At 48.9% G+C, this 26,888-nt stretch overlaps 1 protein-coding gene across 1 annotated transcript; it reads right to left on the reverse strand.

The window, feature by feature from the left end:
• Window positions 1–2,570: 2,570 nt before the first annotated feature.
• On the reverse strand, window positions 2,571–23,546 carry Pnpla3 (patatin like domain 3, 1-acylglycerol-3-phosphate O-acyltransferase). The gene is made up of 9 exons (XM_021183805.3): window positions 23,285–23,546; window positions 20,246–20,478; window positions 18,764–18,829; window positions 17,057–17,266; window positions 14,494–14,554; window positions 12,051–12,215; window positions 10,397–10,529; window positions 5,587–5,691; window positions 2,571–3,917 (listed from the first exon to the last, which is right to left on the reverse strand). The coding sequence occupies exons 1-9, from the start codon at window positions 23,469–23,471 to the stop codon at window positions 3,827–3,829; spliced, it is 1,251 nt and encodes a 416-aa protein (XP_021039464.1). The 5' UTR covers window positions 23,472–23,546; the 3' UTR covers window positions 2,571–3,826.
• Between the last annotated feature and the right edge of the window lie 3,342 nt (window positions 23,547–26,888).

Here is a 26,888-nt window from a genome sequence, read left to right on the forward strand (position 1 = left end):
GGACTAAAGGCGTGCGCCACCACTGCCTGGCGACATTATATTTCAATTAAAGGTTTTTCCTGTGTAGGCCCGAGTGTCCTGGAACTTGCTCTGTAGACCAGGCTGGCCTCGACTCACAGAGCTCCATCTGCCCCTGGCCCCCAAGTGCTGGAATTAAAGGTGCATGGACCACCACCACCCACATTCATATTTTTAAAAAATATTTATTTATTTATTATATGTAAGTACACTGTAGCTGTCTTCAGACACTCCAGAAGAGAGCATCAGATTTCGTTACTGGTCGTGAGTCACCATGTGGTTGCTGGGATTTGAACTCAGGACCTTTGGAAGAGCAGTTGGTGCGCTTAACCGCTGAGCCATCTCACCAGCCCCAGATTCATATTTTTTAAAAGATGAATGGAGCTCTCTTGAGTGTTAAGGTGAGGGCAGTTACATAAACAAGACAGCTGTGCATTTGTGTTTTGGTAGCAGAAACAGTTGCTGTGCCTCAAAAGAACAATGTAATAAAAGCCACTGGTAGCTCTGAACTGCAGTTTACTAGAGATAGAGTGGGGTTCCTGTCCTCTGACCTGCAGCCAACCTGACACCACTGCACTTTACCACTGAAGCCTAGCTTCCTTTTCCATCCCCTCCTTCCAGGAGACTCCTGACCTATTTCTCTGCAAAGATGGGGCCCATGTTCCTGTGAATCTGAGCCTGGCACCATGCAGGGATTCATGGATAATTGCTATGTTCCTATCCTAACCCAATCTAGGGTACCCAAGGGCAGTACTTAGCTACTTTCCTTCCCAAAGACAGAGCTGGGTGAGGGCAGCCTGGTCTACATAGAGGGCCCCAGGACAGCCTGGGCTACACAGAGACCCTGTCTCAAGCAAACAAAACAAAAAAGCCCTAAGGGCCAAAATCATTCTCCCATCACGCACATACAATGTCTGTTAGTGCCACTGGTCAGGAATAGGACCATTGTCACAATTTTTGAGACAAATTTGAAGCGAGCTTTAATAGATAATGGCCAGGACAATAGACACTAGCTAGGTCCATACCCAGAATTCCCAGACTATGGCACCAAATTGCTTACAAAGGCAAAGCCCACAAGGCTATGTACTTTCTGCCTTCATCCACTGGAAGCAAGTATACTACCTCTCGCCTATATGTGGTCATCACATCCTGTGCAGTTGGGGCCACCAAGCTTGTTTGCAGAAGTTATATGGACAACAGCCTCCAGCAGTCCAGGAAGTTATCTGTCCTGGGGCAAGTGGGACTTACAGGTTAGAGGCTTTTTTTATATAGGTCTCTTAAGCACAGTAATTTAAACTTAAAACATACCTTTAGCCCTCATATGTTCTCCCTGTTAGATTATTTAAAAAGCAGTTGTAGAGGGAGAGAAGACAGAGCAAGCCTTGGTCTGACCTTAGGTAGGATCATGTTTATTAACAATGAGGGAGCGCTTTGTCACCCACACATACAGGTGTCCAAAATGGCCACAGGTGAAGCCCCCTATAGAGGTAGAAATGACTTACTAGTACACAAGGGGAGGCTGGGAAATGTAGTCCATCAGAGGGGGAGCTGGGAAGTGTAGTTCTTCATCAGTAAACTATCCCTGCCCTACCCCCTTGTTGGTGTTACACTGGGGAAAATTGAAGCCTTGAACACTCTGCCCATGATCCAAGCTTGTGTTCGGGTTATCCCTGTGTGTTAGATACCTGAGTGCTCCTGTCATCTTTAAGGCTGGCCTCACCTGTGGCCAGAGAGAGTCACATGCGCACCCAGCCTTTTGTCACAGTTATTTGCTCCAGATTTTTCCCTCAGTGGTTCTGGAGACTATACCATTGTCCTTTCCCAACGCTTCCTAAAAATGCACATTCCAAGCTGATGTGGGTGTGTGTGAACCTGGCACTGGGAAGGCTGAGGCAGGAGAATGGAAAAAACAGGTGAGCCTGAACTACATAGTTCCAGACCAGCCTGGGCTATACAGCACCAACCCAGTCATTTTGCAGTGTGGAGGACATTCAGCCTGCACGCCTACAGGGAAGGACACAAACTTATAGAGGAAGCTGTCCCACAGGCCCTTTTAGTTGTAGGAGAGGCAGAAGAGACAGAGAATACATTTTTCTAAAAAATCACATTTATTTGTTTTTTGTTCCCCACATTTATTATGAACCCTTTTCCCTTAAACAGTTGTGGTTATTTTTGGTGTATCCATTCAATCCTTCTGCTGTTCAACTAGTTTGCATACTCATTTACATAAATTCATCCACACCTGCTTTTACACAAATGAACCAGCCTTGCTAAGGGGCTTACCAGTCAAGACATTGCTCCCTGCTGGTCACTGTCTGACTTGGGTGTTCCTGAGAATGGAGAGACTCCAAACCAGTGGGAGTTTTTTCTGATAGGGTGGCAGGAATATTCTCTACTGATGAGAAACTTCCAGAAAGGGGCAGCTCAAAGCAAGGCAGACGTTTCTGCCTTTTTTTTTTTTTTTTTTTTTTGAGGCAGGGTCTCATGTAGTCAGAGCTAACCTCCAACACCCTAAGTAGCCAAGGAAGACCTTGAACTTATGATCCTCTTGCCTCTACTGCTTGAGTGTTGGGATTACAGGCCGATGTCACTGCCTGTCACTCCACAGTTTATAAGGTGCTGAGATTGGACTCAGGGCTCCAAGCCTAGAGAAGTCCTCTAACAACTGAGCTGCACCCTAGTTCCTGGTTTCTTTCCTTGGGACAGTCTTATCTTCTGTGTAGCCAAGACACTTTGTCTGTAGAACCACATTCTCTCCCCCAGAGTCCTTTCTTATCTCACCTGGATCAACCATGCTGAGATTATGTGATTCCTCCTGACGTGCTTGCATGAGCCTGGAGCTCACTAGGCCTCTAGGAGACTCGGGCATGGGAGACACACACCTTCACTGTCTACACGTAGGAGTATGGGCAGCACCTGGTTTCTTTTGTTTGCTTGTTTACGTTCTAAAGTCTGAATTACAGGAAACACACACCACACCCACAGCTGTATAGTACACCTGAGAGAAGTGGGTACTTATTCCCATTAAGGCTGCTGGTAGTAGATGGGGAAGGAGAGAGGTGGTCATGGCTGACTATACAAAGATTTGGAGCCAGTGGAGAAAGCAAGCAAGTTGAGGTTGAGGAGGCAGAGGTCCGATGCTCTCCCTACCTAATTCTAGCCCCACTTAACTGATCATACGTGTAGTTCACCATGCATTCCCTGGTGTGTTTATATAAAATACTTTATAAACTAGTAAGAGCCAAAGGTGTCTTTGAAAGTAATAAGTTATCTGGCAGGCCCTTTTCAGAGACAGCCACGGCCCATCCCATCACACTTCCTAAACAGTTGCCTTCGGAGATTGCCCGGTTTGGATTCCCGTTTCCGAACACTGATGCCCTTGGGCTCCCCACTGACTCACAGGCTGAGAGACGGTTTGACACCCTCTCTGCGATAGCCCTTAAGCACCAGACTCCACCCAGACCAAAAGTAGCTTTCTAAACACCAAAGTATTGTCTTTGGTTTCTATGGACTACCACTTTAGCCCAGATCCTGTGATCCTGGGGTCACAGGCAATGAGGTCACCACCCAGCACCAGGGGGCAGCTGTACAGAGAAACTTCCTAGCTGCCTCCAAAAGTAACAGAACCCTTCCCAAGAGGGACAGACAGTAGAGCACCCCTCACCCACCCATCATCCAGACACTGTTGCTCCAGATAAAAGGTCAAGCTGGACTGGGGGTGGAAGGCAGGGTGCCCTCAGCTTTGGCCTCTCCTGGACCAACCATGAGAAGAATGTCCAAGTTCACTGGAAGCAGGGAGAGCAGCAATTTACAAACCAGCAGAGTTGCCTTGAGGCTTGTGGAGAGATGGGCGATGTCCATGCTTGAGCATTCGATGGTCGTCCTTGGATGCTCGGGACCTGAAAGGAAAAAAAGGAAGTAAGATTGCAGGCTCTCAGGTCTTCAGTATTGTAGGAACGTGATAGATGTCAGAATCCAGACTCTGCTCAGGTCTCCTCACCGACACTGACAGGCATCTCATAATACTTTACCCCAGAAGTGAGTCTGTCAGCATCGAAGGGGTTTACATCCTGCTCCCCACCCCCCTGCCTGCCTTGAGCCTAGCTGTAGGCTCTTGAGGTCAACCTCCCTCAGCCTCAAAAGCTCTAAAGAGAGAGTCCCTCCTCTGCTGTGTGGGCTCAGAATCTCTTCAAAGACCCCACCCTACTTCTATCTACGATGCCGGGGCCTGAACTCTCTGGTAGCCCCGACTATGCTGCTGTCCCTCTGTCTGTCTGTCCATAGCATTAAAAACTCCTCCAATCAACTTGATAGACCACTTACTCCCCAGGAATTTCTCTCAGAGTTCCCTAGAACTCCACACCTCACCCCAAACCTAATAGATACCTATAGAGAGAATATGTTGTGGCTTATATAGATGCATCATCTGTCAATTAAAAAATAAAAAAAACACACCGGGCGTGGTGGCACACGCCTTTAATCCCAGCACTCGGGAGGCAGAGGCAGGCGGATTTCTGAGTTCGAGGCCAGCCTGGTTTACATAGTGAGTTCCAGGACAGCCAGGGCGATACAGAGAAACCCTGTCTCGAAAAACCAAAAATAAATAAATAAATAAAATAAAAAAGTTTAAAAAACCCATGGCCTATAGGAAAAGGTGGAATAGAAGGTGGAACATCCAGGAGGCAGAAAGAATTATGGAAGATTCATCCGGTACCGGAAGATGGACTCATGGTACCTGAGCACAGGTCACCAGCCATGTGGCAGGATGGAAGTTAAAATTAATGAGCTATCATAAGTTATGAGCTAGTCTGAGAAGAGCCTAGATATATGGCCAAGGTATTTGTAACTATATTTTGGGTCTCAGTCTTATTTCTGGGAGCATGGGGCTGAAAGGAAGAACCAGTTGTAACTTCTACAGATGCCAGAGAGGGTGGAACCAGGCAGGGGTGCAGCCCAGAGCCACAGCTTCCTCCTGCCTTCAGTGCTGAGGTGACAGTCCCATCCCCCTAAGGCCTTCTCCACCACCTGAACACCCACAGCTTCACCCACCAGTAAGCCCTCACCTGGGCCATGGGTCCCCACCCCCCAGCACCATGTTCCTTGTCACCTGCTTGACACTGAGTCAAACATTGCTAGAATGTTTGCAAACAGCCTGAGCACAAAACCTCGCAGTGGTTCTGGCAGAAGAGGCATGCTGAAGAGACAGCTGTGCCTTCCCTTTGGCTTTCAGCCCTTTGATACAATGGAGGCCAAGGAATTGGAATTGTCCCAGGAATCTCATGCTAGGGAGAGAAAGAAGGAACCTTGAAGCCCAGACTATGGTGGGCAGGACCACGCCCTGATTCAGACTGTTTATGTGTACCTCTGTTTAAACTTAAGCCTCCTGTTGGTATCCTAAAGATTAACTGGGGGTGGGGCTGCTACCGGTTTCTTTAATGGCATGCTGGGGACAGGCTGCTGAGCCTGGCTTGTTAAGGCTGTCACCACCCAAGCTCTTACCCTAAGAGTTCTGGGAACAACAGGGAGGGATATCTATCTGGCCCACACACCCTGGGCCCAAGTATTTACCTGGTGGAGGGGAGCAGGCACATCGTCATTCGGGCACAAACCTGGGATGTTGCCCATTGTAGCCACTGGATATCATCCTGGATATCAGGGAGCCATGTCACCAGCCTGTGGGAAGGAAGCCAAGGACACTATTGGCTTACAAGTGATTCTGGTTTCCTCCCAGGAACCTAACAACAGAGACCTAGCAACAGCTTAGGTCATCACCTGCCTCCATTGCTACCTGAGCTGCCACCAGGTGTGGGTGGCCTGGGAGCTTGTAAGAGGACCTTGTAAGAGGACCATGTTACCCTGGTCCCCTTCTCTCTCTCCCCTTTCTTATTCTCTCTCTCTCTCTCTCTCTCTCTCTGTCCCCACGTGTTCCCTGCCAGCCTCCCTGTCTCTGTCTCCCCTCCCTTGCCCCACAATAGACCTCCCTTATACCAGCCAGGTCTGTTACATGGTGGGATTTCTCAGGGAGACACCTTGGCATGGGCCCTCCAGGAATCCCTTTAATCCTGCGTTATATTTCATAACAGACACCATGCATGTGTACTTCACGTGAAACACAGGTGCACATATATGTACATGTGTACAAATATCACATGGACACAAGGGTTTACTGTAAAGATTAAACCAGAAAAAAAAAAAAAAGAGGTCAATAAAAAGCAGCCAACACTGCAATAGAAAGCAGTCCCGGGGCTGGAGAGATGGCTCAGCCGCTAAGAGCACCGGCTGCTTTTTCAGAGGTTCTAAGTTCAAATCCCAGCAACCAAGTGATGGCTCACAACCAACTAGAATGGGATCCCCTGTCCACTTCTGGTGTGTTTGAAGACAGCAACAGTGCACTCATAAAATAAATAAATCTTTTTTTTTTTTTTAAAGCAGCCCCAACCGTGACCTTCAACCAAGTGAGCTGCCTGTATCACCTCTAACCACAATCTGATACCTTCCCTAAGGCATATGTGGGAGGGACATTGTCACAACAGCGAACCTCTGAGACTATCTCTAAAGCACACAGGCCATTTAAGGTTCCAGAAAGCTCCTGGGAATGAACGGGAAAGGCAGCAGCATGGGGTCGGTCTACCTAATTTCTTAAGGGTTGAGGGCAAGTGCTGGCCGAGGCCTAGGCTCCATAGAAGCCAGCGGTGCAGGGCCACTAGGAATCCAACTGGAGCCACCGGGGCCAAAACCCTCTGTAGACTCTGGCAAGAGGTAAATTGCTGGTAAGAACCTCCCTTGAGCAGGAGTCTGACTCCAGAGGGGTGACAGACTGGAAGTTTGGGAACACCGGTAAGATGGTATGGGCCAAGAGACCCAACCCCCTTTCTCTTCTGACCAGGAGCCCACGCTTGCAAAAGCCCATCTAAAACACTGGATAAAGTCAGCTCCCAGTTCCAGATTCCAAAGTAACCGCTGGACCTAAAGACCCACCTACAGGGCCCCAAACTTACCAAATACATAACCATCACTTCACGACTCCCCTCCCCCACCCCCCCAGCAGCCTCTACTGGAGCTCAGCCCGGCAACTTCTACAACTTTGCTGACCCCTTCCTGTGACATCGGTGAACCCACCCAGAGCTGCCCCAATAAACCCCGACTTTTTACAACAACTTCGACTTAATTTGATTTATCATGACTTAATTCGATTTATCATGTCGGTGGGGAAGCTGTTGAAGGGGAACACTGGATCAGTAAAGCTGCCCCAGGGTTTGGATGGAGAAACTAAAGGTTGGGCCTGTGCAATGCGCTAAGATACAAATTCGGGGACGATAAGCCTAGCTTGCTGCACCTCCTATCCAGAGGTGCTCCCTTGCTAAGGGAGCACAGTGAGGGGGAGCAGGGAGGACAGAGTCTCTCTCCACAGGCTGCCTAGACCTCCTGGGCTTCCCCCCTAAGCAGCTGAGCGGGCTGCAACTGTGAACTACTGACCTGGCTATGAGATCCCATAGCCTCAGCCAGAGAGGAGGGAGCCAGACACCGCAAAGCACTGGTACTACAGTCAAACTCGACCTTGTGTCTAATCCTCCAGGAAGGACAAGGAGGAAGCGCACCCCACTCCCCCTCACAAGGGGGGAACCCTTCTTCCTGCAGAAGCAGGCTGACTCAGCACTACTCCCTGCCTGGGAGCTAGGCTGATGCCCCTAATACAAGACCATGAGTGGGATGGGGGAGGGGTGAGTCAAGCCCTACACCCTGCATGCAGGGGAGAGGTCCGACCTGAGTTGAAGGTCAGTCTGGTCTACACAGTAAGTTCTAGGCCAGCTTGGGCTACAGAACTAGAATTCTGTCTCAGAAGTACATACACAGGAGGCAGAGATGGTTCACAGGGTAACGACGTTTTCTGCCCTGTCTCACAGCTTGAGTCTGATCTTTAGGACCCAGACAATGGAAGGAGAGGACCATCTCCTTCTGAGAGTTGTCCTCTGACCTCCACACATAGGCTGTGGCCCTGCTATAGCCAGGAAAGAAAGGCAGGACGGCAGGACACTCACCTAAGCACAGAGGTGCATATCTATTATCTTAGTGCTAGGAGGGTAAAGCAGGAGGATCTAGAAGTCAAGGCCAGCCTGTCTGCTCAAACAGCGCGTGCACACACACACAAAATCAATCAACCAGTCAGTGAACACAGACATAAATAAAAGTAAAAATATCCCTCAACATACAGACACACCCCCAATACCCTTCTCCCAACACCCACAAACCAAGCTGAGAATGCTCAAGTAAAGGAACCAGAAGAAAGGACCAGTCAGCGCGTAGCTCACTCATGCTGCTAATGTTAAAACCCTGGAGGGTAGAACTGGAGGGTAAAGCTGAGAAGACTTCAGATTGGAGGCAAAAAGCCAAAGGGCTGAAATATGTAAGAAAGAGAAGTTTCCCTGCCAGGCAGCGATGGTGCATTCCTTTAAGCCCAGCACTCAGATGCCAGAACCAGGTGGATCTCTGTGAGTCTAAGGCCAGCCTGGTCTACAGAGTTCCAGGCAAAGCATCTCACAAGAGTCTCAGGAAGAGAGGAGAAACAGCCACGGGAAAGATGAAACTACAGGCATTAATTACAGAAGGTCGTGTCCCCAAACCAGGCCAAACCAGGAGAGAGAGGGCCTTTGACTGAGGAAGTAGCAGTCTGTGGAAAGAAAGACCAAGAACCTACAGGCCACAGAAGAGGAGAGCAGGTGGAAGTCATGAATAAATAATCTTACGGAGCCCCAGCTAGGCTCTCAGAGGACAGACTGTGCCCACAGGCCTGCGAGCAGCCGCCCAGCAGCCAGTGCAGGAACAGGTGAGGCTCTGAGGAGGCTGGCAGGCTGCTGTTTCCGTGGGGATTTAGGAAGGCTTCGCTTCAGAAAAACAAGGGAGAGTGCCAAGAAAAAGAAACAGGGTGCAAAGAAATGGAAGGGCAGGGTTGGGTCATGTCCCTGAGGCATGGGCCCAGATTGGACAGGATAAGGACACCAGGAGTAGTCCAGGGCAGATGGTACATCTAGAACCTCTAGATAACACACCCTCCTCTTTCTTTCCCCTCTCCTCCTCCTCCTCCTCCTCCTCTTCCTCTCTCTCTCCTTTCCTCCCCTCTCCCTTCCTCTTTTTCTCTCCTTCCTTCCCTTCCTTCTTCTCCCTTCCTTCCTCTCCCTCCTTCCCTCCCTCCCACTCACTCCCTCTTGCCCTTTCTGTATTTTCCCCTCTCCCTCTCTCCTTCCCTCTCTTCTTCTCCCTCTCTCCTTCCCTCTCTTCTTCTCCCCCTCTCCTTTCTTCTCTCTCTTTCCCTCTTTTCCCTCTTTCCCTTCCTCTCTTTCTCCTTCCCTCCCTTCTCCTTCCTAATGGTAGCACAGGGATTGAACCATGCAAACTATCCACTGAGCTACGTCCCCAGACACATCTTAGTTACGAGACATGGTCTCTATACATAGCCCAAGCTGGCCTTGACTACCTCTGTGGCCCAGGATAGGTTTGAATTCCTGACTCTTCTGCCTCAGCCTCCATCCACAGTGCTGAGACCACAGGTGCGTGCCACCACACCCAGTGTAAAAGTCAAAAGCCTTCTGAGCATTGGTGTGATGCTCAAAACATGTCTGAGATGTTTACCTGTTTGAACTTGCTTAACAGGTAAGCCTGTGCAAATACCCCGAATTCCCAAGTAGCAACAACAAAACCAAACCCTCAGAAGTTTCCAACGAGGGAAGTCAACATGAAAATAAATACCCCTGCGAACTGGACACATGAGCCTGCTACTCCACACTCAGGACCTCACAGGCAATCTTATCTTCAATTTCTACAAAGGAAAGCTGGAGCCTACAGAGTCCAGCCCTTCATTAGTCCGGGGTCACACAGCTGTGGAAGGGATGCAGTCAGATGTTGAACCTGTTGTTCTGATGACTAAACTGAGCTGCTGCCCTGCTGTGCTATTTGAGAGGGAGCCTGCTCCCAAGTTCCAGGACCACCTCATTTCCGATTCTGACTCACAACCATGGCCAGAGGGGAATGGGTCTCTCAGCTCAGGACTGTGATTCTAAACACAGGTCCAAGGGACAGCAAAGACCTGTTTCTAGGCCTGACCTTCTAATTCACCAGCTCGGTAGCTACAGAGTGGTGGCTTCTACCTCTCACTTTTCCCAGGAGACCATGAATGGCTGGGACCAGATGCTAGTTAAAAAGCCATAGCTAGTAGCTCTATTGAGTCTCCAGATAGCTTCAGAGCATACACCATGTTGCAGGTAACCATGGCTCGAGGAAGGAGAGCCTCTCCCAGGGGCTCCATCTTGTGGCCTGCGGCCAGCCTGGGCTAAAGCCTCTATCATCAGCTCCCTGAACGATCACACCATGCCTTGATGCTCACCTGTGGACTGCAGCGATCGCCGACTCCACGGGCAGACTGCAGGGCAGCATGATGTAGGACAGGATCCTGACGGGCAGGAGGTTGCAGACTTTGCTCAGGTAGCCCTCCCTGTCCTTAATCGCTTCACTCAGAGCTGGAAAAAAAAAAAAAAGGCAGTTTGGAACCACAAGTCCGAATGGCTCCTGAGAACACCAGGGTTCAAGCCCCTCGAGCAGATGGGCTTTGAAATAAATACAGGAAGCTTGGAGCCAATGGGCGGGCAGCTGGGGCTTGTGAGTTGTTTCTCCCACAGTGAGGGTGATGAGGTCCAACTCAAGCCAGGTGTGGTGGTTCTAATCCCAGCACTTGGGAACCTTGTGACCAGTGTGAGCTACACGGTGAGACTCTCCCCCCTCCCCGCTCCCCGATCCTGGCACACGTTTAAGTCTATGACTCCTCAGTGTTTCCAGATAAGTTTGAGGGAGCACACAGCTTCCCTGACAACACCCGCACTCCTCAGCTGGCTCACTCTTCCCCTGATGACCTCCGGATACCTCCCATTGAACAGCTACTGCCTGGAGGGCAGACACTGGGTCCCATTCATGGCTGAGCCTGTCCTGGGCCAAGCAGGAAGCTGGTTTGTGGACTAGTCTGTCTGACTTGGTGGATCAGACCACTGTCACACCGTTACCCAGCCACTTCTATAACCAACAAACACGGTCTCCTCACAGACTTGGATGCTGGAAGGCCAAGTGTTAAGGTGCCAGCAGTCACTGGTGTCTGGTGGAGGCCCTGGTCACAGATTGCATCTCTGTGGGCTGAAGGACTAGAGAATATCTACTGATCCTCTCTTTCTTTCTTTCTTTCTTTCTTTCTTTCTTTCTTTCTTTCTTTCTTTCTTTCTTCCTTTCTTCCTTTCTTCCTTTCTTTCCCTCTCTCTCTCTCTCTCTATTTCCTTCTTTCTTTCTTTTTTTTTTTTGAGACAGGGTTTCTCTGTGTAGCCCTGGCTGTCCTGAAACTCACTTTGTAGACCATGTTGGCCTTGAACTCATAAATCCGCCTGCCTCTGCCTTCCAAGTGCTGGGATTAAAGGCATGTGCCACCACTGCCTGGCTTCTTTCTTTCTTTCTTTCTTTCTTTCTTTCTTAAGACAGGCTTTCTCTATATAACTCTGGCTGTCCCAGAACTCATCCCATAGAGCAGGCTGGCCTTGAACTCAGAGATTCCCCTGCCTCTGCCTCCCAGGCGCTGGGACTAAAAGTGTGCGCCACCACCGCCTGGATGGGTTGCTCTTTACTGCACCAATCTCATTTGGAAAGGCCTTGCCCTCAGGAGTTGTTCCAATGTTTGCCTACCTCCCAACATCATCCCCTTGGGGGCTTGGATTTCAGTATGAGAATTATTTTTGTTCCTGAGATAGGAGTTCATGTAGCCCAGGCTGACCATCAGAATTCACTATGTAGCTGAGGCTTGCCTTGGACCCCTGTCTTCACCTCCTAAGGACACCCCCCCCCAATTCTGCTGTCAGTGCAGGAATTTCGAGGGACACAGACATTTAGAACATTTAGAATCTACTTAACAGTCAATGAGATAAAATACAGGACAAACAGCAGGTGGCCCAGTCCCTTGCACTGGCTGGCATGCCCTGAGCTCATCCTGCCCAGAATAGCAGTACCTGTGCTGAGCTCGGGGGACAGCGTCTCCCAGATGTTCTCATCTGTAAAGCATAGGCTGACTGGCACCTTGTCTCCCACAAGTTTGCCATTTTCCAAGCAGGCTTCTGGCGCCGCCATCTCCTCCAAGGACAGACTCAGGCTGCGCTGTGGCCCATTATAGATGCCTGCAGAGAACACAGAGATACCCGTGAAGGGAAAGATAGATGGGAGACAGTGTGGGAAGGTGAGCCAACACAGCGCTTCACACTTGCTATAATCCCATGCAGGGTGTGGGTTAAGGGTTTCACCTTGGACCCCAGAGCTGGCTCTGCCATGTAATGGCTGTGTGACTCTGAACGAGCAACTGTGCTTGGGCTTCCTTAGCAGAACAGAGAGGATGAGGAGTGCGGTGTGTGCAGTCGGGCAGAGATGGGGGTGTGGTTTGTGGTTCCTCCCCAGATTGCTAGCGCACTCTCTAGCTGTGTGGGAGTCTCTCTGCAACCGTTCATAAGCTTTAAAGGAAAATACTACAGTGAACCAATAACTCTCCTCTCACAGGATGAGCACAAACTCCAGGCCTCGAACAACAGCAGCAGTCAGTGGCCATTCAACGGGTACTGGAATCAGCAGGTCGACTTGTGTGGTGGTTTGAATAGGAATGGCCCCCATAGACTCAGGTGTTTGACACTAGTGTGGCCTTGTTGGAGTAGGAGTGCCCTTTTTACAGGAAGTATGTCATTGCAGAGGTGGGCTTTGAGGTCATATATGCTCAAGCAATGCAATGCCCAGTGTGACAGTCTCTCCTTGCTGCCTGGTGATCCAGATGTAGAACCCTCCTCTCCATCTCCAGCACCATGTCTGCCTGGACAGTGGCCATGCTTCCTGCCATGTCATAATGGACTGTGGATCTCTGAACTATAAGCCAATTCAGAAAACCAGAATGTTTTCCGAAGGAAGTTAAATGTTTTCCTTCATGAAACTTGCGATGGTCACGGTGTTTCTTCACAGCAATAAAACACCAACTAAGACAACTGTCAGCTGAGGACTCACAAGCACGGGATGCTCGTTCAAAGTCACACAGCCATTACTTGGCAGAGCCAGCTCTGGGGTCCAAGATAAAACCCTCTGTCGTTGGCTGTCAAGCACCAAGAGGCCGGCAGAGACACATCCAATTCCCATCTGGTTTTCTCTCTTTGACTTTGTCTTTTTTCTTCTCTTGTGCTTTCTGTTTCTTTCCTTTGAGCCAAGGTCTCACTATATAGCTCAGGCTGGCTCTAAGGCTGCAAAGGCTCCTGCCATGACCCTGTGGTGATCTGGTTCAGCATACAGGAAAGCTTTCTGTAACGAATGCACATCTGTCCTTACAAAAGTATCTTCTCCTCTGTCTCCATAATGTGCTTCTAGCCACACATGCTGGGCAAATGTTCTACTAATCCTCTTTTTGTTTACTTCTCCTTTCCCTCTTTTTCTTCTCTTCCTTTCTTTTCCTGATGGGCCTGAGGACTGAACCCAGGGCCTTCTATATACTAGGCACACACACTAGCACTATCACTAAGCTATAGCCCTAGCCTTGTATGTATATGGCTATATATATATATATATATACATACATACACAACACACACAAATATATAACACACATACATACATGCACATATATATATATATAACACACACGTACATAGACGCACACACACACACACATATATATATATATATATATATATATATATATATACACACACACGCACACACATACACACAAAGTCTCGCTAAGTAGCTCACCCCCACCCCCACCCCCCACATTGCAAAGTAGCCCAGGCTGACAACCAAGCTAGGTCTTGAACTGCAATCCTCCTGCCTCAGCCTCCCCAGTACCTGAGACGATAGGACCATGCTACCAGGCTCAGCTTATGACATGGGCATGTTTTAAGAAGGGCTAGCTTTCCTCACCGTGTGATTATAGGATGTGCCTGTGTAAACTGAGACAGTCATGATATCAAAATGCCATCCCACTGTGTAACTACGTATGCACAGCGCAACCAGGTTGCCAGGTGAGCTTGGATGACTCAGGGCCTGCTGGGAAGAAGTCTCGTCTGGGTGGAACCCACATTTGGCTAGGGAGCAGATTTTGACACCCTAATCTGGAAACTGCCCTGAACCCTGTCAAAGAGCTCATTATGCTAAGGGCTCGCAAAAGAGCTCAAAGAAAGAGAAGCAAGTTGCCTGCAGGGGATGCGGTGGGGGACACAGTGCTCTCAGGCTTCCCAGGTTAAAATCCCAGCTCTGTATCATGATGGCTGCCCCTGCCCTGCTGGCCTCTCCTCCCCAGTCATCTATAACATGGGCAAAGGTTTCCTATTCCACAGAGCTGAGAAGCAGGTGAAGTGAGGCTCTGGGAAGGCCACAAGTCTAGATGACAGAACTGAAAGACTCTGTAGTAACCCTCCAGCCAGGACCTACCATTCTCCTCCAGGAACCGGAAGGCATCCAGGTACCCTTGATAGCACAGCTCTCCCATCACCTGTGAGTGAGCAAATTGGGCAGGTGAACCACTGGGGCTGCAACTGCCATGCCCTCTGAGGACCTAGGACATCCAAGACTTGGAGGCCCCCTGAGAGGGTCCACTTAATTCTGTGCTTCCCCAGGTCTCAGCTCCAATGTCTTCTCTACAGACACTCTGCCAGCAGAAGCAGTGTTTCATGCAGCCTCGGCCTGGGGCTAAGCCTCGTCACTGTAGCCAACAAAGTACTACCCTGTCCCTGGCCAATCATCATTGAGCATCATGATTGGTGAGCAACTCCGGTACAGGTGGCCAGGTTCTCTCAATAGCTCTGTGGAGACACGGTCGCTGCACTAAAAGACCCATTAAAAAAGGAAACCAGCCGGGCGTGGTGGCGCACGCCTTTAATCCCAGCACTCGGGAGGCAGAGGCAGGCGGATTTCTGAGTTCGAGGCCAGCCTGGTCTACAAAGTGAGTTCCAGGACAGCCAGAGCTATACAGAGAAACCCTGTCTTGAAAAACCAAAAAAAAAAAAAAAAAAAAAAAAGGAAACCCCCGATTGTGGTGACTCATTGTCACGGTGCTAATCAGAATCATGTCAGGAACCAAAATTAAAAGAGCTCTGAATTGGGGGCACAGCTCATCAGTATAGCTCTTGCCAAGAACCCACCAGTGAGGATATATGGAGGCATGGCTGGGCTGTGAGGCCTTACCCATAATCCACCAGTGAGGGTTGGGGGCATGACTCAGTGCTCTCTCTTTGCCTGGCATACCTGAGGCCGTGGCTTCCATCCTCGATAACACAAAAAAAGAAAATCCAAACGGCAGGGCCATGCTGCTGTTTTATTTCAAAATATTTAATGTGTGTGTGTGCGTGCGCGCGCATATGTGTGTGTCCACGTGTGCACATGGAGAGCAGAGGACAATTTATAGGAAATTGTTACTTTCTCTTGCTCTGTGGGTTCCCAAAAATGAGCTGGGTCCTCAGCCTTGGCAGCCAGCACCTTTACACACTGAGCCATCTTAAGGGCCCATAATTTTTTGTTGGTTTTTGTTTTTGAGGCAGGGTCTCTTTCTGTAGCCCTAGCTTAAACTCACAAAGATCTTGTTGCTTCTGTCTCCTGAGAGCTGAGGTTAAAGAAACCCACCTTGTTTGTGGGTGTGTTTTTAAGATTTATTTTTTATATTTTTATTTATTTATTTTATATAGGTATTTTCTTTGGAGGGGGTTGTTTTGCTTTTTTGTTTGTTTGTTTTGGGTTTTGTTTTGTTTTTGAGACAGGGTTGCTCTGTGTAGCCCTAGCTGTCCTGGAACTAGCTCTGTAGACCAGGCTGGTCTCAAACTCACAGAGATCTTCCTGCCTCTGTCCCCATCCCCCAAATGCTGGGGTTAAAGGTGTGCGCCACCACTGCCCAGCATATATAGGTATGTTCATGTGTATACAGGTGGTCACAGAAGCCACAGGCATTGGTGTTCAAGTTACAAGCAGTCCTGTACCAGTATGGGTGTTAGGAATCAAATTCAAATCTTCTACGAGAACAGAGAATGTTCTTCACCTCTTAGCCATCTTCCTAGTTAACTTTTAAAAAGCTTTTTAAAACTTTATTTATTATGTATTTTATGTATGAGTGTTCTGCCTACTTGTAAGCCTGCATGCCAGAAGAGGGTGTCTGATCCTATTATTGTCGTGAGCTGCCATGTGGGTGCTGGACCTCTGGAAGAGTAGCCAGTGTTCTTAACTGCCGAGCCATCTCTCCATCCACAATTTGCTTGTTTGTTTTTTGTTTTGTAAGGAAGGGTCTTTCTAGAAAGCCCAGACTCAACTGAAGCTCTCCATCCCCCTGCCTCAGTCTCCTGGGTGCTGGAATATAGGTATATACCACCCCACCTACCCTTCTGTGGGTAGTGCCAACTGTTGACTTGACACCATCTAGACTCACCTAGGAGACGGACTTCTAAGCACACCTGTGGGAGTTTATCATGATGGTGTTAACTGGGGCAGGAAGACCCACCCACTGTGAGTGGCTCTGCTCCCTGGCTGGCATCCTTGATTTTACATGTCGGGGAAGGGTGCTGGGCTGTAGCTCACATCCATCACACCCTGCTTCCTGACTCTGGGCTCCATGTGACCAACTACTTGCTACAAGCTCCCGACAACTGGCTTCCCTGCCTTCGTGGACTGTACCTTGAACTGTGAGCCTGAATAATTTTTTTTTCAGAAAACTTCTCCTTGCCAGGATTTTTTTTTAAAATCATAACAACAGGAAAAGAAACTTAGACACTATTCATTACCCCTGACTTCTTAGCCCCGAATTCCTAGGTGAGTCTGAACTCAGGGTCTGTCCGTGTGACCCCTGGTAAAGGCTATGGCCAGGAGGGTGATCACTCAGCTTTAGGATAGCAACCTTTTCTAAGTCACCATCATGGCATAATCTATTTCTGTCTGCTCATGGAGGGACTAACTGGTATCCCCAGCTATCTGGGGGTAGGGGCAGAGAGTGGCAACCCAGCACCCGGCTCACCTTCACATCCGACGGGAAGAGCGCTCTAGTCAGAAGTTGGAGGTTCCTAGTGCAGAGGCGGAGGCTGAGGTTGGTGATATTCACGTGGAAGAAGTTGGTGGACTTGACTTTGGGGCAGATGTCATGTTCACCGTAGAAAGGTGACACCGTGATGGTGGTTTTGGCATCCAGCACAGGGACGTTGTCACTCACTCCTCCATCCACATACCGCTGTGGGGAAGGGGAAAAGGGGGGAGGCTGTGTTTTACAAGACACTGCAGCCAATATGGTGGTCTGGGAACCACACTTCTAGGAGCTTCTTCCTGACTTTCAAGGTTACGGGTACTGTTGCCAAGGATGCTCCACCCCCCCCTCCCCCATGCAAAAGTGCCAGGCAAAGACACATGGAGATGAGAGTCCACTCCATGCTGTGCTTCTTATGTCCTAATGCCGGGTGGACACCCATAGGTGAGTCGCTACTGTGTGCATAAAGGGGCCATTATAAACAAAGGGTGTTACATGTACTGGGGATGGTATGTGATATGAACCCTGCACCAAGGAGTCACAAAACCAGACTCCCTTTGGAGATCTAGGACAAGATATTCAATTGAGCCTGTTTTCTTGTAATACTTTTCTTTTGTTTTTTGGGTTTTTTTTGTTTTGTTTTGTTTTGTTTGTTGTTGTTGTTTGGTTTGGTTTTTGGATTTTTGAGACAGGGTTTCTCTGTATAGCCCTGGCTGTCCTGGAACTCACTCTGTAGACCAGTCTGGCCTCGAACTCAGAAATCCACCTGCCTCTGACTCCCAAGTGCTGGAATTAAAGGCGTGCGCCACCACTGCCTGACAATACTTTTCTTTTGGGGAGAGGGGGTTACGGGCTGGCCTTGAACTCATGACCCTCCAGTCTCAGTCCCTGATTGCTGGGATTACATCTGTGAAAGTCACTGTGTCATGAGAGAGTCTTATGAAGCTAAGGCTGGCCTTGAACTCTTGACTCTCCTGTCTAGAGGAAACCTAGGCGTGCATTCTAGGGAGTGTAGGGACATCGCCATAATGGTCCTGCGTCCCTTCCACTTAGTTCTGGAAAGATCCCATGCCTAAATTGCATCACAAGAGGACGGGATCAGTATCAAGATCAAAGACGTGCTTAATCGCTAGGGTCTTTGTACACTCAGGCATATCCTCATATTTATCAAGAAACATAAAACAACAACAACAAAAGAAAATGTAGCTTGTTTCGCTCTTGGGTGTGATGACACTTGTCTTTTAGTCTTAGTACTTAGGCGGCAGAGTGAAGCAGAGGCAAATGTTCTGTGAGTTTAAGGCCAGCCTGGTCTACCTAGAGAATTCTAGCCAAAGTCACATAGTAATACCCTGTCTAAAAGATTAAAACAGAAATAGACAGCTAGCCTGTATTCTCATGAAAATCAACTACCTAACAAGAGTAATTTAATTGCTAAGCATCTTACACTTTAATTAGGCCACCAGGAGGCTCCCTAGGGTGCTCAGGACCAGATTAAGGGAGCCAGGCCAGTGTATCCGACAGACAGCAGGCAGGAGGTGAGGAAACTCCTGGGGGTATAAGTCTGTGGTCAGTCTGCTGGGGATGTATGACTTCTGTCCTCAAGACTCAAGATCCCAGCTCTGCAGTTAGATACAGTCATGGGAACCTGACCCCAGCTCATTACAAATGGCAGGCCCAAACACTCAGCTGACCCCCAACACTTACCTCGCCTCGGAAGGAAGGAGGGATTAGGCCAGAGAAGAGGGGAATGAAGCAGGAACACACCAGGGCCTGTGAGAAAAAAAGGAGTAGACAGTCACAGGGTACAGTGCCTCCCAAGTAAGCAGCGCAAGTGAGATGCTCTCTGCACACAGTAGGGTTTTTTTTGGGGGGGGGGGGCTGTTGTTGTTTAGTTGTTTTGGTTTTTCCAAGACAGAGTTTCTTCTTGTAACCCTGGCTATCCTGGAACTTGCTCTATAGACCAGGCTGGCATTGAACTCACAGAGATCCGCCTGCCTCTGTCCCCTGGGTGACAGTAGGTTTTTTTGTTTTTAAATATTATTTATTTTTATTTATATGAGTACACTGTAGCTGTCTTCAGACACACACCAGAAGAGTGCATCAGATCCCATTACAGATGGTTGTAAGCCACAATGTGGTTGCTGGGAATTGAACTCAGGACCTCTGGAAGAGCAGTCAGTGTTCTTAAACCACTGAGCCATCTCTCCAGCCCATTTTATTTTTTTAATCCCTGAGTGAATGAATGACGCTCACGCTTGTATTTGAGGCTCATAGGTCTCTGCAGCAATGACAGGTCCTTAGCTTTACTAATCCCACAGTTCAATCTTCTGTCCTTGACCACCAGGTTGACCACACCGTTGACTTGGTGGCATAGCGAGTTGGAATCACACATCTCACCCAGGCATTACAGGAAGCACAGACCTGGGCCCTCCCTCAGAGCTCTCCTGAAGCCAGTTAGGGGTCATATAGAGCACACTGTGAGAACCACTGTTCTGAACAGCACACTATCCACTGAGAACAGATAGGTGTCCACTGTTCAGAAGCTACTAGAAATTCAAATGGAGGACCAGACTGCCTGCAGGGATGCTGGGCACAGGATGCCTCACAGGGAGTCACATTCACTCACATGCAGCCATTCATTCAAGAACTATAGAAAGTATATATCCATACAATATATATGTATATATATGTGTGTGTGTATATATATGTGTGTGTATATATAGAGACATATATATACACACACATATATAAAGGCCAAATGTGGCATTTTGATATGGCAAAAATGATCTTCTCTGTGCAAGTTCTGGCAATAGAAGCAAATAAGAATGGATCCACCCTGGAGAAGCCTCATTCAAAAAGCCAACCTTACTGTATAACATGCATATGTTGAGGTATGGGACACACCCAGAACCAGTTCTCTGAGTCTTAAAGGAGGAAAAAAAAACAACTTGTGGTAGGGTGCAGCCCTACAGTCAAGCCCTTGCCTGATATGACCAAGGCCCTCTCTCCCATCCCAGCACTGGAAAAATGAAGAGAATTAAAGAGTCCTGGCATAGTAAGGCTTCCGGGTTAACAGACACAGTCCCTGAATGTATAGCATTCCCATGGCTCCAGTCCAGTGAGACAATGACAGCCCTGCGTTGTTGTGCTTTCATGTGACCACACCCAGAGAGGCAAAGGGCTTACATCCACGACTTCGTCTTTGGAATGGAACTCAGACACCAGCACGTTCTCCCCATCGGACACTCTGGTGAGTGAGATGTAAACCTTGCCAGAAATGACCTGGTGGACATTGTCTGGGAGGCTCTCCTGGAGCCCGTCTCGGATGCACTTGTTAATGTTGAAGAATGGGTGGAGGGTGCTAATGTTGCGGCTCCTGGCTTTCCGCACGAGGTCCATGAGGATCTCCATTATACGGCCTGTGACAGAAGATAAACACATAGAACAGGGTACCACACTGGCGAACAGAAACCATCACACAGACACAGAACTTGTGAACTGTGGCTGGTCCTAATTAAGATACCGTAAAGCACATCCTGTGTTTTGCTCAGGGCTGGGTACATTCAAGGTGGTTAGAGGTGACACCCTATATTCCAAAGGTTTGCTAGGTGACATTATCTCATTAACAGTAATTAACAGTCATTACAAAGTGGTAATATTCTGGGTATGACTCAAAAAGAAAAATCAATTTCACCCTTGTCTGACTTTATTCAAGGGAACAACTAAAAAAAAAATATATAAAATAGCCTTTTGTATAAGGTATTTCCTGGATGGTGCTAAGGCAGGTCTTCCAGTGGCGCATGCTCATGAGAATTCCACCTGCCTGTCTATAAAGCCACAAGCCACCAACACATCAGCATTCCAGCCTTGCCACAAATGGACTCAACATCAGACAGCACAGAAGAAATAATGTAGGCCTGGACCTAAATGTAGATCTGACCCCTACCCCTTACAGAGGAAAGCAGTCTGCCATCTGTCTATACCACAGATTGACTTTAATTTAAAACAAACAAATGATTATATATATATGCATATGTGTGTAGGAGCTTATGGGCACCACATGTGTGCAAAACCCTGCAGAGGCCAGAAGACAGCATCACATTCCCAGGATCTAGAATTATAGGTGGTCAGTAAGTTGCCAAGCTGGTTCTCTGTAAGAGCAGTAAGCGATCTTTACCACTGAGCCATCTCTCCAGCTGCTAGACTGCCTTTTTTCAAGGAGAGTTAAAATGTATTCACTTCTGGAGGCAGAAAGGATTGTGTAAAATAAGGTCTATAAAATGCTCAATCCAGAAAAGACTGTGTAAGCGGCTAGGCTCCATGTAAACCTCTAAGCCCAGACTTCCCCGATCACACAGTAGGTACACAGCATATTCACAGTCCATCTGCCCTCACTCTCCAGACCAGCCCTCTTTGGCTAATCCACTTATGACAACATGAATCCTGGTTCCATGAGGCCAGGCATATCCCAGCCTTTTCTGATCCAACTCTAACTCTCACTCCCAGCAAACCCTACCCCAAGCCAGCCTGCTGAGCCTGGCTTGAGGGTGAACTCACACTCTGGTGGCCAATTTCACCTACCTCCTCTGCCAAGTCCAGCCAAATGCTCAGATGCCCCAACCACCTGTGCCCGTTCCAAGCCCTGGGCAATGCACCTTAGCAGCTCCCACCAGAGATAATCTGTAGTTCTGTGCCCTCTCTGTGACCTGACAGGACAGCCCCAGGCTGTCCCTGTCTTCTGAGCAGTTACAAACACCCCACTTTATCAGTGGTTCTCAACCTTCCCAGTGCTGGAACTTTTTAATACAGTCCCTCATGTTGTGGTTGCCCCCCCCAAATATACAATTATTTTCGATGATACTTCATAATGTAATTTTGCTGTTATGAATTCTAACATAAATATGTTTCCCAATGGTCTTTGATGACTCCTGTGAAAGAGTCATTAGACCCCCAGAGAGGCTGTGACCCACAGGTTGAGAACCATTGCTCTATATGAAAGTGGGTGTACTTAAGATTCCTGGGGTCAATGCATTTAAACCCTGTCCCAATAATCATCCATCGCTATTGGACTCAGAACTCTCCATTTAAGAACTGCCTTTAGTGCCGAAGCCCAGGGTGTGCAATGGCCACTGGACTAATCTAGTCTTCCCAGAGGCCACTCTCACTGCCCTTTACTCCTGGCTCCCTTCTCACTGGGAAACACAGACAAGCAGGCACACAGCCAGATTTGCTTGTCTTCTAATCCCTGATTCTCATCGGCTCAGGGTCTGCTCACTGATCCCATCCAATAGCAGAGCTCCGCTCATCATCAGGGGCTTTCCCCTGCCTGCCAAAGTCTCTCCCTGCTGGCTGTGGCCAGCAGAGAGCAAAGAGTAAAGTGTTAAAGAGGCCCCAGATCAATGAGGGTTGATGTGGGACATTATCATGCTGCCTGGGGACCTTTGGGTGTCAGCAGTTCCCACCCCACACCCCGTGGGCACTTAGCCAAGCCCTGCCCACAACCCCAAAAGCATCCGGCTATGACTCTGGGGAGAGAAGGCATCACGTCCTAGTAGTTTAGTGGGGGAGAGGAGAGTAAACTCGCCTCCTCTCGCTCATGGGTGAATGGGCAAATGTTTAATTAGGCCAAGATTCAAATGCCCTGAATGTCAGTGACATCGATCTGGGAAGGGCCGCTTATCCAGGCTAGTGAAGATAGGAGAGGGTGGAACTGCACCTGTCTGGGAACCCATTCCAGCTTCTAGGGAGTGTTCCAAATATTTCTCTAATCCACGTACCCCGCCCCCAGCAGCCACCTCTAAAGGCAACCAGAGCGTTGGACTGCCACTAAGGGTGTTCTAGTCTGGGTGCCTTCTGCCCTTCCTGGCGGCACCCGCCATGGGACACTAGCCAGAGCCACACAGGACAAACCTTCTGCGGCTCAGGGACCAAAGGACCCGGCAAACCTGCGTCGTTCCCTGCTGCTCAGGGATGACCCAGCTGGCAGGACCAGAGCGCCGGAGCGGGTCAGGAAGAAGATGCTCGGAGCGCATCTGCTCCAGCCGGCCCCGGGAAATCCCACGCCAGGTGACAGGCCCAGTGTCTCCAGCTGAGTGCTCAAGGGCACCGGGAAGGATGAGAGCTCTCCGGACAGGTTTCTTCGGGCACCCCGGAAAGTGTTACCGATTCCCCAGGTGTAGCAACCCCTCCCCGCACGCGGGGCCTGGGTAGTGGCCGTGGACGCACCGAGAGGGAGACTGCACACGAAGGTGACCGCGTGCAGTGCACCGGCCGAGCAGCCGAAGAAAGTGCGCGCATCGCGGAGGAGGTGCGGGGCGCGCTCGCTCAGACATAGCGTAGCCCCGACGTGGTAGAAGCCCAGGAAGCCGCAGCCTGCAAACGACAGGCTCCAACGGCGCTCTGGGTCATACATGGTGCTTGAAGCTCCGGGCGGCGCTGCAGCTCAGCTCTGCTCCCCGTGTTGCTGCTCTGAGCTTAAAGAGCCGCAGCCGCCTAAGCTGTCCTCGGGTGACGTCAGCTGAGGCCCCGCCCCACTCGGACCATGCAAATAAGCCAGTGGGAGGCCCAATGGGCGTACTGGACTCATGCCCCGCCCCATGTCCGCCCGCGTGGGCTTTCCCAAATCCTAGGCTTGGATGCTTGCTGGGCAGAATGGCTCTTTGAATAATACCCTTCTCTTTCAGGTTCTGGATGGCACGCCGGTGGCACTCTCTCCTTTTCTTTATTACACGAGAGATGCTACCATCCACACACTGTCTTTCCTTTATTTTCATGTAGGGTGTCTGTTTTTGCAGTTATTTATTTTGCTTTCTGTTCGTTTTTAATTCATGGAGAGTTTTCTTCCTCCCTCCCTCCCTCCCTCCCTCCCTCCCTCCCTCCCTCCCTTCCTTCCTCTTAAAAAGATACTTAGCCACCCCGCCCCATGTTTATGAGTATTTTGTCTGCATGTATGTCTATGCACCATGGGTGTGCAGCGTCCAAGGAGGCCATAAGAGAACGTTAAACCTCCTAGAACTGGAGTTGCAGCCGATTGTGAGCCATCGCGTGGATGCTTGGACTCCAGCTCTGGTGCTCTGTAAGAATAGTTGTGGCCTCTACCGCTGAACCATCCTCTCAGCGCCTTGTTTAATTTTACAGCACTAAGAACCTCGGCCCTCCTGCATGCTAGGCAAAGGCTCTACCACTGCGCTGCCCTGGGTCCCTTTTTCTTTTAACCAGCTGCCTCCTTCAGTGACTCAGCCTGGACTTCAGCCTCTGGCCCCTTTGCCACAGCCTCCTAAGTAACTAGGACTACAGGAAGACAACACCAGGCAGGGAGGACCTGAAGTTTCCATGCCAAAGTGTCACTTATAAATAAAAAATGTGACTGGCCGGTGCCAATGAAGGCAGGAGTAAGGAAAGCTGGGAGCTAGATGGTTTGTGGTCCTGTCTGTGCCTCTTCTGATACAAAGTATCTTTGATCAAGTATAGCAATACAATTTGTACATTACTCTTTAATAGAATTTTTTAGTTAAAATCTATTTTTAATATTTTTATGTGTATGGGTGTTTTGGCTGCATGCATAGCTGTGTACCACATTCAGGTTTAGTGCCCATGAAATCTAGGAGAGAGTATTGGACTCTTGAGCATCTTCTTCCCGGCCCACTCCGGCACTCTGCTTTGGAATGCACCCCCCCCCACACACACACACACTTGGGTCCTACCAGCTGGGGCATCCCTGGAATTGGAGTTACAGACAGTCATTAATCACTCTATGGGTGCTGGGAACCTAACCCAGGTCCCAAGGAAAAACAGCATACGAACCACTGAACCATCTCTCCAGGCCTCTAGTAGAATGGTTTGCTACAGTTTCAGGCAGAAGAAAAAAGAACAAAAGAAAAGTTACAAAATCCCTTACCCCACAGAACAAATTTCTTTAAAAAAAAAAAAAAATACTTTCTTGAGATGGGCGGTGCACACACACCTTCAATCCCAGCACTTGGGAAGCAGAGGCAGGTGGATCTCCAAATTCGAAGCTAGCCTGGTCTACAGAGTGAGTTCCAGGATGACCAGGGCTACACAACACATGTGTTCAGTAATGTGAAATGTGTGATTCCTTCTGCATGAATGGTGTGTAGGATTCGAAAGCTACCCCATGTAGCTCAGTCATGTCTCAAAGGAACAACACAGGCTGGAATCTTCTGCATGGCAAAAATGGTCCTTGGTTCTTCAATATCCAGAGAACAGAATCCCCATTTCCATTATGGAGGGTGAAAACTGTGACAGGGTTGAATCTAGGAGGAAAAAATGGCTTTACATCCTTTCTCATGGCTCATGTGTCTGTTTGTCCATATTCCTCTCTTGGTCTCCTGTCTGAATTTTAGAAAAATATAAGGGCCCACTAGCCACACCTTGTCTTCTTGCCTATCCTCGTGTGCTGAGAGAGACCCGGAAGCATTCTTCCACACACCTGATGAACATCATGTAACACCCAGACAGACAGCACAGTGCTAGGAGCCCTTCCCTCTCCCTCATCCCAGGCCTGTGTCTGCCTAACAACCAAACTCCTCATCCGGCCCTCGGATAACCACAACCCAGTATTCTGTTGGCAGTGTGGTAGGCTGGTGACATCTCCTGTGCTGAATGAGTTTCCCCATTTGTCACCATCTGTTCACACAAGAGCATGTGACAGCTCTGCCCATGGTAAGAGTGAAGGGCTCTGTAACAGAACCAAGCATTGCAAACATGATGCTGAGAGATTTATCCCTTTCCCTCTCCCTCTCTCTCTCTAAAACAGATCATGTTCCTAAAGCTAAGCCACCAAGGGCTGTTGTTCTCTTATTCTGGCCACTTCCTTATGCCTGAAACTCCAAGGTCCAGCTATCAAAACACCAAGATCCAGCAATCAAAATTCATTATATGGCTACACTGGCTAACATGGCCAATCATCACCAAATCATCCTAACACAGGCTTCCCCCTTTTCTCCTTAAAAAACACTCCTGAAGAAATTCCTGCTGCTGTCTTTGTCAGATCCACAGGCAGCCCCTCCCCCTCACCCCATCTAACCTGCTTTGTCCCTCTGGAGTAATAAATCTTCTCTGTACTGAGAATTTAGTGTCTGGATGTGTTTTGTGCCCCTTCAAACAAGACCTGTGGCGGCTGTGTCCTCTCTCTCTCTCTCTCTCTCTCTCTCTCTCTCTCTCTTTCTCTCTCTCTCTCTCTCTCTCTCACACACACACACACACACACACATTTCTCTGCAGGTCTGCAGGATGGGATGTCAGATCTCCATGATAGCAGGGAGGCTGTCCAAGCTTGAATAACATCCCATTCTTTCCCAAGAGAAAAAGCATCCATTTCTCCACAACTCTGGTATTTACCTCAAAATACACTGTGGGATTGAGTGAAACTGGGCCTGAAAGCTGGGTCATTCTCCCCTCTGCAGCAGTTCACAATGCCTTGCGTCTACGTGGTACCGATAGAAACTATTATGTCTTTGCTATAACAACTGGATGCCTAGGAAACAGAAGACATCATATATTTGAAAATATTTTTATTTTGATAGAAAAAATAAGGTTTTAATATTTAGTTATGTCAAGTAATTTAGGTTTGAAACTATGTGGGAGCTACAGAGATGGTTCAGCTGTTAAGAGCCCTCACTAGCCCTGCAGGGGCCAGGGGCTCAATTCCCAGCCCCCACATAACAGCTCATAGCCATTTCTAATTCCAGTTCTAGGGAATCCAATGCCCTCTTTTGGCTTCCCAGGGCCCTTTTATGCACTTGGTATGTATATACTCATGCAGACTCACACATGCACAGAAACAAAAACAAACAAACATCTCTTTAAA

The sequence above is a fragment of the Mus caroli genome, unplaced genomic scaffold (assembly GCF_978045245.1).
Source record: "Mus caroli unplaced genomic scaffold, Mus_caroli_1 scaffold_16, whole genome shotgun sequence".
In the NCBI taxonomy this organism is placed as follows: Eukaryota; Metazoa; Chordata; class Mammalia; order Rodentia; family Muridae; genus Mus; species Mus caroli.

Coding starts and splice junctions, on each gene's coding strand:
- Pnpla3 (XM_021183805.3), bottom strand. CDS start 23,471: ATGTATGACCCAGAGCGCCGTTGGAGCCTGTCGTTTGCAGGCTGCGGC. Junction 18,830..20,245: donor CCAAAGACGAAGTCGTGGAT/GTAAGCCCTTTG, acceptor TTTTTCTCACAG/GCCCTGGTGTGTTCCTGCTT. Junction 14,555..17,056: donor TCTTCCCGTCGGATGTGAAG/GTGAGCCGGGTG, acceptor GCTCACTCACAG/GTGATGGGAGAGCTGTGCTA.